This window comes from Hyposmocoma kahamanoa, unplaced genomic scaffold (genome assembly GCF_003589595.1).
Source record: "Hyposmocoma kahamanoa isolate Upper Pololo Valley unplaced genomic scaffold, ASM358959v1 95767, whole genome shotgun sequence".
Taxonomy (NCBI): Eukaryota; Metazoa; Arthropoda; class Insecta; order Lepidoptera; family Cosmopterigidae; genus Hyposmocoma; species Hyposmocoma kahamanoa.
In genome coordinates, this window is record NW_020655042.1 from 1 (window position 1) to 16,424 (window position 16,424).

The following is a 16,424-nucleotide window of genomic DNA, read 5'->3' on the forward strand; positions in this document are numbered from 1 at the left end:
GAAGTTATACCGTGGTAAGAAACCTGATACTAGTGATAATCATACAACACACTGTTCTAGACATGTCACTCAGTAGATTTGTTAAATTCAAAGGTGCACATAATATCATATGTGTTTTTATGACATAATTGTCTACAGTTTGATGAATGTTACACCATTGCAGAATTCTATTCTGAAAGTCAGTCAGTGGAGTAATTAAAAAAAAAAGTGACTATGAATGCAATATAAATTTAACTAAATATGAAATAAGCTATTTATTGAAGAAGTACACTGCATTCTCAAGTACATTGTTCAATACTGTTGAAGTTGCGTACATACTTAGATAATATATGAAATTAGGTCATTGTTAGTATGTAGCTTATCTGTGGGGATTATGCACTGAAAGGTTTAGGATTGCAAAGTTTGTAAATAGATCTTTAGATGCTTTAGATTTTTAATAGTAAAAGAGCTGTGGTATGAGAGATGATGTAGTGACTAGTGTAGGATGGATGGATGGTTTGGTCATGTAGAAGGAATTTTCATTTTTTTATTATACTAAGTGACGGGACGAACACCTGTCCATAACAGAAAAAGACGATCTATTTCTGCTACCAACAAGTTATTTAAACATTACTGCGTTCCCGACTTGAAAATTACAGGCATGTGGGTTTTGTCAAGTTAAGTCTCAGGGTGACGGGCGCAGTGGTAGTGCCCCTCAGAACTTTGTGATTTAAAGCTCTGAGTGGCACAGCAGCTGTTATCGACAGGTGTGTCGCTTACCACCAGGCGCACGAGTTGTTCGTCCCGATAATTGGTATCCTGAAAAGAAATGATAAAGGAACCATAAAGCGAAAAGACTCTGTCCTTTACAGTAAAGCAATTCTCCCGCCATCGTCATACGTCTATGAAGTGGAACAATTCATGGAAGAAGATAACGCGTCGAGCGGTCAGGTGGGCACAGCGCCATCGGACCGGATCAGGCGCAGGAAGGGCGTCTACACGCGCGACAAGAACCGCCTCTTCTTGAAACAGTTCGTCGAGTACAACGGGGGCGGAATTATTACCATCAAGGTAGACATATATAAATATTAGATAACATCCCATACATTGCTCCGAACCCAAAGTAAGTAACTAATGCACTTGTGTTATGGAAATCAAATGGGAAACAACGACGGTACCACAAACTCATTGACCCGGCTGGGGATCGAACCCGGGACCTCAGAAATGGCGACACCATGAAAACCTGTGTGCAAGCCACTCGACCAAGGGGGCTTCATTTATAAGAAAATTACAATGAAACTCTTAGGGAAGTAATTATAAGTTTTTTTTTATAAAAAGAACCGACCGATCGGTTAACGGAAAGTTTTCGAAATCCAATAAACCGGATCCATCGCCTAATTTGCCACCCTTCGAGGTGAAGTTTTTTCTTCACATTTGAATGGGCCCACTATTTAGGTACCCTCTTTCTAACAAAAAGAATCATCGAAATCGGTTGACTGATTGTCGGAGTAATCATTTAACATGCACACAAAAACAAAACATAAAATACAGTCGAATTTTTAGAACCTCCCCTCTTTTACAGCCAATTAAAAAGTAACCCATAAATATTAAGGTACTTTTGCAACTTTGCATAAAATGTTCATAATTGGTGTGTAATTCCCCCAGATGAAACATGCAGACCCTTGTTTCAGAGCCTTGGTCTGTTGCCACTACCATCATTACATATATACGAAATTTGTATCTTTGTACGAAAACACACATATTTGTTTAAGAAAGCCTGTGATATGAATACTATACTCTGCAGAAACCCGAATAGACTTGTACTTGACACTATTCCTATGACTGCTAAATTCAGTAAAAGTTGTTTAAAAATGTGTGTTGACATATATAATAAAATACCACTTGAGATTAAACTATTACACATAAGTTTATTTAAAACAAAGCTGTGCAAGTGGTTAAATAAAAATAATTTTTATGACCTAAACGAAATATTTGACAGGAAATGTGAATTAAAATTTTATCTTCAAGATTATCATTCTCGACAAATTTAATTTGTAACGTGACATGTTTGTGACATTTTTTTATTATTGTGTTGTGGTAGTCTGATTGACATTATATAACTAGACATTTGCAAGCTATTTAATATATGCGAAACATGTTTGTACTGGCACTGTCTCTTGTAATATCCTTTGTTATATCATGTTTTAAGCAAATAAACGAATTATTATTATAGTAAACAGAAATGAGACTCCAGTATATTCATCATAATCCAATATTTTCACAATAAATCCAAAAAAAACAAAGCCAAGTCCTTTCTCGTCAAATACGTTTTTCGTAATGGTGGCCGTCCGTCAGCGTTCCATTTTTATCCCTTTTGTATTCTTATTGTATTCTTATTTTGACATAATTCTTAATCAAACAAAGTGATTTTCTATAAAAAAATGTCAAACTTGCCAACATTTGGAACTACGGTGTTGAATTGTTAGTCAAAGGAACGTCGATTTTGCAACTACAGTACACTTATGAAAATGTAATTTATATTTATGTTTAACCCATGCGATCCCGGTTCCTTTTATCTGTACAAAATTTTATAAAAAAAATTAATAGATTAGCCGGCAGCTACCTTGTCCAACGCATTATCATAGGCATACAAAGGGCGAACATAGCACTGCCAGTGTCTTGGGCACCTTGCCGCGGGGATCCAATTCTATTCATATAATTTAATTCTAGTTTTATTTTCTGGTATTTAAGTTTTCATTGTATCTATATTTCAACTTATTGTCTAATAAAAATTTGAGATAATAGATAACGTCATCATGTTAAGTCTGTTGGGAAAATATTAAATTGTAGAATTTTACATGGGCAAATGTGCAGAAATTTGAAAATAATAAAATGTGTAATAATAATTTATTGTAGCTGACCTACATGGTCGATTGGGTTACACACTGCTTTCATGGTATCCTGCATGAAATAAAATTAAGGTTTGCACTGAAATGATAATTATTTTCACATATTAGTAAGTGAATTTAACCACCAATTTTATGTTCAAACATATCACATCACTTCCAGTACTAGATCTTTTTCAGTTTTAGTTTATATCAATTTAAAACGAATTTCTCCCACAGAAATCAGCCCTAGACAAGTACAACATCGCCAAAACAAGCTTCGATCAACTCTTTACTGGCAATCCTCCCGAATTTCCCTCATCCAAGAAGCTACTCAAGAACGGCTCCACCCCTGGGTCTAAGAATCCGCCCAAGCCAGGATCTGCGAACAAGAAATCCGCCAAGAAACTCAGCCCAGATAAGAAGAAACAGGAGAGTATGGACAAGTTTGTTAAGAAGGCTGATAAGAATGATGGTATGTTTTTTAATAATTTTTTTTATGCCTTTCTTAAAAGCCTCTGTTTCCCTTCTAAGATAAACGCTCAATTATAGAATGCGGTATTTTCGAATCGTGTATTTTATATACATAAATTTGATTTTTTACTTCATTCTTGATCGTGTCATACGTTACGTTAGCAGAAAATGTGAACGGTAACCACGTTTGGGTGACCTGCTATACAGAACTCTATATATATAAAAAAAAATCCTTCGATCCGGTCGGATTCGAACCGACGTCTTCTAGCAAACCGTGCCAGACGCTATGCCAACTAAGCCACGGAACGAACCAACGGATCTCACGAATTTCTCTATGCGCTTGTTCGTCGGATCTTTGTATTTGGTTTTCAACGACTTTTTAGTCTAAGCGCCATCTATGAGAAATCTATGAAAATATTTCGTCGTCCAGTTAGGCAACTTTACAGCTACTAGCCCTGACTAGAGAAGTCGCTATTAATTGTGATTAAATTTGTATTGAATTGATATTCAATTATTTTTTGTCAAATTACTCCACTAGTTTGTTATAAATAGTTTATAGTGTTCGATCTTTGTATTAATAATTATAACAAACTAGTGGAGTAATTTCACAAAAAATAATTGAATAACAATTCAATAAAAATTTAACCTTAACTAATATTTATACAGCATCAAAACCCAAACCTCCCGCGGACCCGGCAGCCAAGAAGAGCGCTCAGGAGCTGGCTGAAAAGATGCGCCGCGCCGAAGACCAGATGCGCCAGCGCAAGGAAGAAGAGAAAGCTAAGAAAAAGGAGAAGCACGCTCGGTTGCAGGCCTATCTCAAGGAGTGGCAGAAAGTCAAGGATGACCTCGAGCTTGAGGACCATAAGGTGAGCTTTTGAAGTGTGCGAGTAAGTAAGTTTAAGTGTACATATAATGTACCACACACGCTCAATGTGGGTTGTAGATAAAAATGTAAGTACCACCTAGAATAAGTTCAAACGTGCAAGCGTCCTCCTCGACGATCCCACACAGGTGCAGCACAGAATTATTACTGTTCAGATTGATCTATTTAAAACCCATTTATTGTTGTATGAAAGTAAAATCTGATTAACTATTAGAAGGCATTGAACAGACGTCGTTGTTTATGATGTTATAATCTATTCTTGAGAGGATGAGGTTGTTAGTATTATAAAAATAATCCTGTATAAGTCGGTTGAAGGCTGTTATGGAAAATAAAAATTCTATTGCTGGCGGTCTTCTGTCGGTTTTTCTCGATTTTAGATGTTTGTTCTTGTTCTATTGTCTTGAAAAACCTAAAAAAACAATAGACATGATGATAAATGTAGCAGTAGAGCTCCTTGTGAAAGAGTCCGTCCACGGAAGTTCTGCCACCTTGCCTATTTCTGCCTGCTTAATGTGAGCATTACTGTGTTCCGGTGTTGAAGGGTAAGGGTGCTGGTGAAATTACAGGCACATGGGACTTGTTAACTTTAAAGGGTTGTAACCCTAACCAGCCGTGAACAGGTCCACAAAATTTGTTAAAGAAGTAAAGTTTGAAGAAAGGCTGTAACAATATAAAGGTAAATGTAAAAAAACAGGTATAACAGTATAAAACACTCCCTACACTTTATTATTAAGGCACTTACCCCTAAATGGGCCTAGAAACTGAATTACAGAAAACAGAAATAGATACATGAAGGGTGTAGACTTATAAATTATTACACATGATTAGCTTATTAACAGCTCCAACAGTTGTGGCGGTCGAGCTGGGAGTGACCGTGGTACGAAAACAAAATGAGAAAGTGAAGGAAGATGGAACAATTAAAATTTAAAATTTAAATACAAGTAAAATAAAAAAAATGATAACGTACAAGAGGAGAGAGGCGATACAAAGAGGTGAGATGACGGTGTAAGGAGGTCACACCGTCACAAACGTATGTCTCAGGGTGACAGGCGCCGTGGCAGTGCCCCTCAGATCTTTGTGATTTAAAGCTTTGAGTGGCACTCCAACTGTTATGGATAGGCGTGTAACTTACCTTCAAACGCACGGCTTGTTCGTCCCCTTACTTGATATTGTAAAAAAAATGTGCGTGCATGTAATTGTGACATTTCATCGAATCATATTCATGTTTGTTTCTCTAAATATTATCGACAGATAATTCCAAAAGGCACACCCATTGAAATAGAGGGCATACCGCACAAGCATTTCGGCGACTTCCTCTCAGTTCTCGAATTCGTCCATGTCTACGCCGACATTCTAAAGACGAAAGACGTTTTCCACAACGAGCTGGACTTGGAGACCTTCAGGAAGTCGCTGGTGACGAAGGACTGTGCCGGTGTCTTCAGTGACCTGGTACAGATGTTTCTGACTACAATATTCTCGCTGCAAGAAGACGAGGCAGAGGATTACAATGAGAAAGGAGGGATACAGGAATCCACCGGTAAGACTAACGCTATTTTCATTGTCAACCCATTGTATGTCTCAGTGCTAGAGACTGGTCTGATCTGGTTTAGTCAATAGCATAATAATATATAGTTTTTTTTTAATGTGACAGCATGGGGAAGTCCAAAACCATAGAAGATACAAGGGAACTATCTCAGGAGTCATGAAGTCCTTTTTTATGAAAACAATTTTCACATAGTAATTGTTTTTTATTAAATTGGATCAACTTGTGTGGTCCCAATTTTTTTCCGATACACTGAAGTCATCCTTATAAGAAACTGAGTCTATTAGCATAAAAAAGTATTTCATTAATTCTGTATGAAATGTTTTTTATGAAATTTGACCAACTTTTGGTGTCTCGTTTTTTTTCGTCCTATGCAATGAAATGATCTCTTCATGAAACTGAGTCGATCAGCACAAAAAAATTTTATGTACAACTTGCAACACTCTTGACCAACAAATTGGCTATGCCAAAATGATTTTCACAAAAAAAGACTTCATGGTTCCTAAGACACTTTCCTTGTATCTTTTATGGTTTCGGTTTTCCCCATATCTGTCCCATTGAAAAAAAAAAACCCCTGCATATTCCATCCATACTCACATTGTCTGGCATGTATAATAATGTGCCATTCTACCACACCAGTTACCTTGTCTTAAACATGGGGATTTCCTGTACTATGATTAACTGATTAATAGAGTAATGATACTCCTTAGCACTACCCAGATCACCCAGACCAGAAACAATTTAGAAAAAAATAATTTTCCAAACTAGTCTTATCGGGAACCAAAGGCGGGACTCCTCATAGAGCGCTCGAAGTACTAACAGCTGAGTCACTGACGTTGTCGATGTTAACGATAATAATACTAATAACGCGCACACACTCCTAGTCCCACACTAGGGAAACCCTGTTATCGCGGGTGCCACGGACAAACACATAGACAACCACAAATTACACCCAAACTCACGAGAGAAATAAATGTAGGCCATACAAATATTTCTCCCGGCACGGGAATCGAACCCGGGACCTCTGCGTGGCAGTCCGGTATGGTAACCGTTCGACCACAGAGGCATTACTTTTAAGCTGATAGTTTGTTGAAATAATATTTTATTTGAATATCGACTGTGAACTGGCAACCGGTACTGTTTCAATTTTAACAAAATCACAGGATGAAGAAAAAATCACTTATATGGCATCTGGTTTATCGAATAACATTACGTAGTGTACACACATGCACGCGTAATAAAAATACTTAAAAACTACGTATTTTTATTTAATAAACCAGATTTCAATATAAATGACGCAAACAATTTTTTCTTCACCGATATAGTACCGGTTGCCAGTACACAGTCAATATTTAGCATTTATACATACGTACGATGTGCTGTTCGGATTTGAAAGTGACTAAAGTCATATTTTCTTTTTTCAATAGAAGACACGGAGATCGACAGCCAGGTTGGTATGACGAAAGCCGTTGAATTAGCAACGAAGGCCAGCAAATGGTCCCAAACATACCTCGGCACACCGCTTAGCAAGCTACCACTGGATCCCACCACCGTCACTGAGGTCTTAAGGTATGTATTATGGTTTATTTTTATTAAATTATCTCAATGGTGAAAGTAATCTAAATATTATTGCCAAAAATGAAAATGTTAATGTATTAAAAGTGCATCCGAAATGTGTGGTCTGTTCCAATTAATTACTTACTGTAGCCGCCAGACCCAAAGTAGATGACGAACAGGAGCTCGACGACTCGTAAAATCAAAGACGATTTTAGTTGACTGTGTTATATTTTAAAATAGGTGACTGGTTAGTTACAGGAGTAGTGCTGTTAAATCGATACAGTGATAGTTTCTGAAGGGGTACAGTTTTAAAAGTGAACGGTCCTTTTGACCTTTTTAGTTACGTACAAAATTCGTCACAAATGTGGTAGGGATGAAAAAGACATATGTGGTGTTACTCGATTGGTTCAAAATAGGCCTACGTAATGTGCCCTTGACGAGCAGCGTTTTGTTACTGCTTTGGAAATTATGTTAAAATTACAAAATTGTTGCGTTCGCAACACTTACGAATTATAAACAAAACGGTTTGGTTATAATCTCAGTACAGACTATTAAAAAACCGACCCCAAAAGTCATTCATCCTTAGTTTGCCACCCTTAGAAGGTGGAATATTTTCTTCCCTCTTTCCAACAAGAAAAGAATCGTCAAAATCGGTTTTCAAATGAGTTATCGCGTAACATATATAAAAAAGTCGAGAACCTCCTCCTTTTTTTGAAGTCGGTTAACAATTCTAAAGCATTTCACTCAATAAATCGAATAAGTGACACTTTCACGTATATTTCAAACATTTCGACTTGATGTTTCAACAATTTTTCTAACAACATTCATTTCAATAACATCGTAAACTCGTATTTGAATAATGGTAGTCCAAAAGCGAGGTTATTTTTCAATTATAAATATATGACTAGTTCTAGTGACTGGGAGGTTCATTTTTTTTTTATAATAACGCACACACTCAACATAGCCCCACACTAGGGAAACCCTGTGTCGCGGGTGCCATGGACACACTCATAGACAACCAAAAATTACACCCAAACTCACTAGAGAAATAAATGTAGGTCATACAAATATTTCTCCCGGCCCGGGAATCCAACCTGGGACCTCTGCGTGGCAGTCCGGCATGGTAACCGTTCGGCCACGGAGGCATTCAATTAAAGTTTTTGGAATCGACTAGTAAATCGAAAATTTCAATCGTAATCGAACGAGTATGTAAGTGTAAGGATTTGAAAAGGAATTAAAATTAAGATTTCGGAAATTTTAAATATGCTTTTATAGACTATGGAAGGAAAACCACTAGTTATAATTTTGTAATTCTATTTATGAAATAACTCAGAACCGTTGTTCCAACTGATTCAATTAAACAAATCGATTCATTCAATTAATCGATTTGTAGTTGGCAGTACAATTGGCCATTACTAAACCGTCAAACAGTAACTCGTTTGTTTACTTTTTGTTTAAAATGGATTGAAACGAACCTCTCGACCTCCTGAACAGACTGCACTTCCTGTCATCGGGGTCGGCGGCGGGCAGCCGCTGCGCCACGTGGCGTTACCATCAGCGCGGCGGGTACAGCAGCCACGACGACCCGGGGCTGCGCCTGCGCCTCACCTCGCCGCAGCTGCTGCGCAGGCTCGCCACCACGCACGTCGCCGACTTGTCGCTAGGTATACACATTCGAACGTTTGCTTTCTCTCGGTTCGTTTTCGCTGCGACGCACGCTTGTTTCGTTATCAACCTAAGGAACCAATGATTAACGTTCTTTTTCTGTTGCTTATTTTATATAATATTATTGTTCTTCAATTCACAGATGACAAGTTCCTGGTCTTGCAATGCCTGATGAATCAAATACTGACGTATGCGACAGTGCGTGACGTCATCGAGGAGAAGCTCGAAGAATTCAAGAACACCAAACAATCTTTGAGAATGTTACAGGTATAAATTTACTGTTTCTGTGATTGGTTCAAATTGATCAGAAATAATTGTGAGGCGCCGTTGTACGCTGTTCTCATTTCACTTCCCTATCATTCTAATTTTATGAAAACCTAAATTAATTCCCTAGTTTCAACCATGAAACACACCGATTGCGGATTAAGTGTGTTGTTGTACATATAAATACACGAAATTACTCCCGACCATCTCGCGCCCGGTTCGCACCCGCTTTCTGTGTATTTCACTTAGTAGTGTAGTCTATTTGGCTTCCGTAAAATTAATGAAATAAAGTTAATGCGACAGATAAACGGCGACAGCTTCCATCTCATTCAAAATTGTTTATTAGTTATTGAAATTATATATTTTTTTCATATTTTAATGTCATCGAGTATATAACCAGAAATCGAGACGAAATGTCATTTAATTTGTTTGAAAACTATTCTGCCGAATTATTACGGTGACAACTGCGCTCCGATTGGCCAGCCGGAATTCGAAACAGTTAACGGGTGTCGCCAATTGTTTCACTTCAAACCGACCAGTTAACTTGAGCTTTGCTATAATGGACGAAAATTGCAAAATACAGAATATTTTTGGTCAGTTGTTGGCGCTTTACTATTTCAGCTTTCACATTTGTAATTTCAGTGCAAACGAGAGTTGATATTTAAAAGTGATATAAGGCCCATTTGCCTGATGTGTTGCCAGGGATGGATGGCCCTTGTCGCCACGCCTAAGGTTCAATCATAATGTAAATTACACATGCGACATTCTTTCTATCACAACAACCTTTAAATAGAGTATCTTTCTTCATGTACACTTCTTCTAACTCCATTCTACTTCATAGGACTACTACAATAATTGTAGTAGTTAGGATAATTATTGTCCTAACAGGTCCTTGACCTCATATCGATCCTCCGGATCTTAACTAGTGGGATCCTCTGGTCCCTATGATGGGCTTCCACACACACCCCTACAGCCCTTCCTCTGCCACCGCTTCATGCAACCTTGTACCTTCGGTACAAGTGGCAGTCTCATTCTAATTCTGTTACTGATTCGTCATACTCTATCTTCAGGCTGTCTAGTCAACAAATACTGTATCTACGTTAATAATAAACATTGTGCAAACTTACCAACTGTAGTGCCGACCAACCAGTGCACTCCCAGCAGATGCCTGATATCTCACCTTCATTTGAGATGCCTGTACTTCCGTGTTAGTATCACACTCACACACACTCTTAGGTATCACACATAACAGACTAAATTTATTAATGCTTGATATTACAAAAGTTACACTAAATCGCGACATAATTCGCGACAGCCCTTATTTCGTCTCTATTTCTGTTTATATACCCGATGTTTAATAATTTAATGTAAATTATACTTTCGTTTTTAATTACGTTTGGTCGTAGCTCCTTTTAGGCTCCAGCTGAAAATCAGCGCTGAGGCTCTGCCCAGCATGAAGCTGAGCTGGCTAGCCTTTTCCCCTATTATTGTGTATTTTAGTTTCTTTAATTTAATTTTTGAATTTTTATATATTTTTTATTATTATAATATTGAATTTTGGTAGATAAACGAGCGCAAACGCGAAAACCAAGTAACATTGGCCAAACAAGAGCTGAAAAAGGAATACGCGACGAAAAAGGAAGAACAGAAACTGACCGGCGAGAAGGCGAAAGCTCACGAGGAAGAATTGAAGCTCGCCTTGGAGAAGCTCGTGAAGGATAGTGAGAAGGAAAAGGTGGAATACGAAAAGAAACTGAAGGAGCTGCAGGTTCAGGTCTTCGACTATGCTTCTTATGTCGGTAAGTAAAGGTGTTTTTATTAAAGTGAAACAGGAAATTACTTGCTACCTATTTCTGCCGCCATGCAGCAATGTGAGCATTACTGCGTTCCGGCTTGGAACAGTGCTGGCGAAGTTAAGTTTTTTTTTATTTTAATCTTCATTTGATTTTAGGACTTTTGTTCTAGAGAACATGCCAGTCCTATTATAACTTTATTCTAATTGCCATGTAATTTACAGTACAAATGATTGTCTATATTATTATTATATTAAATGTACCACGTTAACTATCGCTGATTTACCACATCACACAACATTTTTGTATATTTTGACAAGGGTTCAGACAGAATCCATTGGTAGAAGTTGAAGTTGGAGCGGTTCAGTGGTAATAGAAACATTGTTTCAACATGCTTCCGCTAGAAGGAGCACAAGGTCTTTCTGTGCCTATACTGAAATTGCACTATACTTTTCTTATTTGGTTTATGGTTAACAGTGGCGAATGGAACACATACTGTTGCTCTTCAAGACTTGCGCGAAAGCGACGTAAAGTGCGAGATATTGTTATTCTCGCATAGAAATCCAGCGCTTTATTTCACTCTTGCGCAAGTCGCAGCCTGTCGTAGTAGGCCTACAGAATGAACACTGTATTTTTAACCCATTGCATTGTATTCAGGATATATACTAAATTTATTTTGTCAATAAGATAACAGAACTGTCAATTGCCTCCGTAGCCGAACGGTTCCCATGCTGGTCTGGACAGGTCTCGGATTGGATTCCCGGGCCGGGAGAAACATTTGTATCGCCTACATTTATTTCTCTCGTGAGTTTGGGTGTAATTTGTGTATCAACGTTGGGCGGTATACTATTCGTCGGTTTTTCCAAATAAGTACATGTTACTTTTTTAAATATTATATTAGATATTTATGAGATGGCCGCTATTCGAGAAAGCCATCGACCTGCGTAAGAAATGTATTCACCCTAAGGTAGAGTAAGACTAGAATTGAAAGAGGAGTGTTTCACGGGCACTGTGTGCGTGCGCAGGCGCCGACCGCGCGTTCCGGCGCTACTGGCTGCCGCGGCGCGTGGCGGGGCTGTTCTGCGAGGCGGGCGGCGAGGCGCGCGGGCCGTGCCGCGACAAGCCCGTGCCGCCCGCGCCCCCCGCGCCCCCCGGCCCCGCCCCCGCCCCCGCGCCCGCCAGCGCCAGCGACACGCTGGCCTACGTCGCGCGCCTCTTCGAGAGCGAGACCGAGCGCGGTACGCCGGCCGACCTGCTTGTTGCCTGTCCTCGCACATTGCACCTACTAGCAGCAATAATAATAAAATCGCTTATTCGTCTCCACACATTAGTAAATAAAAATATAAAGTTCTACACAGTGTTTAGTAACAGTGGTGGTGTAAGATAGAAAGGTCTGTAACTCGGCACAATGGCAGAGTGTCTCACAACACCGCTGATATTCTGCTACAGCCTGCCATGTTCATAAAAAGAAGAAGAACTAACGCACATTATCATTCTAGTTCTAAGATTTCAAGCCGATTATTAGATAACACACATATGAATCGTTATATAGATTTTTTTCATTACTTTTACACACAGAGCACTATCCTCACACAACTACACTACAATGCCTGGACAATAATCACTTAAAACACTTCTTACGGAATCTCAGTGGAGCTCCTTGTTAAAGAGTTCGCCCAGGGAAGTACTGCCACCTTACCATGGGACTTGTCAACTTATGTGTGTTCAGTGCACATCTTGGTGATTTAAAGCACTGAGTGGGACTTCATCCGTTATGAACAGGTGCACGACTTGCTCGTCCCATCACGTGTTATAAAAAAAATCCACATTTATAACAAGACGAGTTTCGAGTTTATGCGTCTTGTTATACTATAGTGTAACAAGACGAATAATATAACTCTGTAGGAACTATCTCTCACTATGACTACCTACAATAAGTTCGGAGTCTGCATTGGGAGAAACTGAAAGACCGCAACTTATAATAGTAATTTATTTGTATGATAGTCCCAAAACGACACGCTGTCACACTGAACCGACGGCTCACAGCAACAGTCACGCAATCCCATTCATACTTCTCGCTCATACTCAAAACTGCTGCCTCTAGCTTCACTCACGCTTACAGGGGTCCCTATAATTCGCACTCGCAACCATGCATGCGCACCGCTCTATTTGCAAACGAATTATTACAGAGAACAAATTATTATTCTTTTCCGCCTAGATATTACAATGTCGTATTTCTAGCAGGTAGTGACAAGGAGAACGATTCTGCAGCAAACTCCCGCGGTAACTCCCCGAAGAAGCCGCTGACAAACCTCAACGGTCTGACGCAGAAGCTGAACGGGCTCGAGTCCAACACACAGCAGTACCGCGAATTGCTTGTCTGCACGGGAGATATCTCTACTTGCTTTGTACACGGAAAGGTATGAAATAAAATAAAAAATAAATTATATTTTCGGCCTCAGTGGCGGAACGGTTACCATGCTGGACTGCAGAGATCCCGCGTATTCCTGGGGCGGGAGAAATATTTGTATGGCCTCCATTTATTTCACTCGTGAGTTTAGGTGTAATTTGTGGTTGTGTAATATGTGTGTGCCCATGGCACTCGCGACGTAGGGTTTCCCTAGTGCGGGGTTTTAATGCCAAACAATGTGTATAAATATTATACAATTGACCAAGCCTGACTTTAACTTGGCCAGTTTTATTGCATACACATACGTAGACAATACTTTTGCTTGAAATGATTCAATCGATTTAAGATTAGGGTTGCATATTACGGTTCATATGAAGATTGAGTATACAGAGTATACGAGCTAGCAATTTTTGTATCTATTCATTTCAATGTGATTTTTAATTAAATCGATTCAATATTATAGCGAATCGAATCATCTAGATCGTATTCGTAATTTAAACAGTACAGTCTCTTTCTAAACCCCTATTTTATGTTGGCCTGCAATAAATGCAGTTTGGCAATATCTGAGTACAACAAGTCTACAATATTTTGCGATTGTTGCTACTTCTCTTTCTCTTCTTTTCTCTTTCTCACTAGTTAGTATTACTTTAAATCAGGGTTTCTTAACCTTGTGGTTTATGGAACCCTAAGGAGTCCGTGTATTGAACGCCGGGGGTCCAAGACGAGCCTGCATTAATCTACAATACATTAGGTACTGTGCGCGTGATATTTTCAAATTTTCACGCCTGAAGCCAAAAAAAGGCTGTCAAAACTATTTTTTTTAATCGAAATTAATTTTGGAACGATTTTCATGAGATCGATTCAAGAGCATACGATCCCATCTCTGTGTATCGATACGATCTAATACGATCCAAAAAATCGATTCAAAGCAAAAAATCGTGCATCCCATTTATACTCTAGCCAAATTCTATGTAGAATAAATGTCAACAAACAAAAACATATGATTTTTAGGGTTTTCATTTCATACTCTTTCACAATTATCACAATTTCAATATTTTCCCCCGAAATTCAACTAGATTATGGATAATACTACATCTTGAAGTTTTGTTTATAATGAATTTTGTTCAACAGAAATTTCAATTCACCTGAAAATGACATAAAAGTGACCAGTAATTAATTATTTGTAAAACTGTGTCATCCCTAGTGACTTTTTGATTTGAATGGAGAGATTGCAAACATTCGAGTTCTGGTGGTAATTCTAGTTCAGAATCGGAAATAGATGCTGGACAACAAAATATGTGGTAACTTAATATGAAATAAAATCTTAAAATTTTGTTTCTTTTCGTATACCATTGCCTACCATCTAGCAGTAAATATTGATAGGATGCAAAAATTTATTTTTATTATTACTTCCACATAACCCAATTGCCTACTACCCATTTAAATTCCAATTAAGGGAGCAGGCCGTGGGCAGAGCAAGCCTTAATAATGAGCATGGAAAGAAATGTTGTTTTCCTATGCCATCATTGGTTGCCTAGCAACGTTTTGTTATTAAACATTCTACATCGAATTTGGTAGAGTATAGGATTACAATGTAAGGTAACGATGCACAAGTCTAGCACTGTTACTACTTCAAATACTTAGGTGAATATTCAATAAACCTTTAAATTCTTCACGATCTCTGTGGTCCAACGATTTGAGATGTGACTGCCGCTATTTGGTAAATGAATTATTTTAAATCGATTCCAGTTTGGGTGATCTGATTAGCGCTTCTGAGTGAATTCCGTTGCTTATAGTACGGGGAATTAGTTTGAGACCAGACAATTGGTGTGATTGTTTGGCACATTATTATGATTACAGGGTGACTTCCGCCCCCACTGGAGGGTGTACCACACCGAGGAGCAGATCGAAGCTCTCATCCAATCCCTGAACAAGCGAGGCGTCCGCGAGAGCGAACTAAGGCAGGCGTTGGAACTTGATAAGGCCAACATCGTGGAGTACGTCAAGAAATGCCCGTTGCATCATCTTAATCCGGACATTGCTCCGGTGAGTGTCGCCTTTACCTGATAACGATATTCACAGGTATAAAGTGCAGTATTTGAATTTCTGTGTTGACCAACGTTTAAGACAAGAACCAACCAGGCAATCTGCGAATAATCTCTAAAAATAAACAAAATAAAATCGGCTGTATTAGACATGCAAAATACATAAATAGCAATCAATTATTTAACTGGCTCTGTGTCCGAACAGCTACCATGCTGCATGGACTATCGCGCAGAGGTTCCGGGCTCGATTCGCAGTACAGAAAAAAAAGGAAATATCGTCTTGTACAGTTTCAAAATGGATAATAGTTATCGATCAGTCAAACATTGTTTAAGCTCAGGGCAAATCATGCGTCTGGGAGTATATATTGACTATTTTATTTATATCTTTGTACAGTTTGATCGTTTAGACTATTTTGATACTGACTGTACTTTGTCAGGTAGATGAGCAAGAGAAGTTACTAAAAATATTTTAATCTGGCAGCCTCCACCTGTGCATCACATGACTCGCAACAAGAAGTTCACTCTCTCCCTCGTGGTACCTGACGACAGCACTTTATCGGAGGCTCTGGAACTTTCGCTCAGAGATCACATACTTGAGCTGGAGGAGAAGATCTTCCACGGATGTCTGGGAGCACTTAAAGTCAAGGTTAGAGAAAGTACACAACACGTTGTGTTTTGCCATTAGAGACATTTACTATATGACGTACACACGACAACACGTCATGGCTTGCAGATTAAGGTCTGCTGTATCGGTTGAGATGTCACCTACAAGCATAGAAATAAACGGAGAAAAGTTAGACCTTGTTAATAAAGCAGTCTTCTTGGGAGTGACCTTAGATAGTAAACTTCAGTGGTTTCCGCATATATCGTCGCTGGCCAGCAGATTAACCTCCGCTGCATACGCAGTCCGCAGAATACGTGAG

General features: G+C 38.8%; 1 protein-coding gene across 1 annotated transcript; it reads left to right on the forward strand.

The window, feature by feature from the left end:
• Nucleotides 1–851: 851 nt before the first annotated feature.
• LOC113238443 (bromodomain adjacent to zinc finger domain protein 1A-like) lies at nucleotides 852–16,157 on the forward strand (the record flags this gene model as incomplete). The annotated part of the gene is made up of 12 exons (XM_026475274.1): nucleotides 852–1,050; nucleotides 3,105–3,339; nucleotides 4,005–4,207; nucleotides 5,476–5,761; nucleotides 7,195–7,336; nucleotides 8,819–8,988; nucleotides 9,132–9,256; nucleotides 10,818–11,052; nucleotides 12,072–12,177; nucleotides 13,265–13,466; nucleotides 15,317–15,502; nucleotides 15,983–16,157. Coding segments are annotated over 12 exons (2,264 nt in total), but the record flags the coding sequence as incomplete, so codon positions are not given.
• Nucleotides 16,158–16,424: the final 267 nt, after the last annotated feature.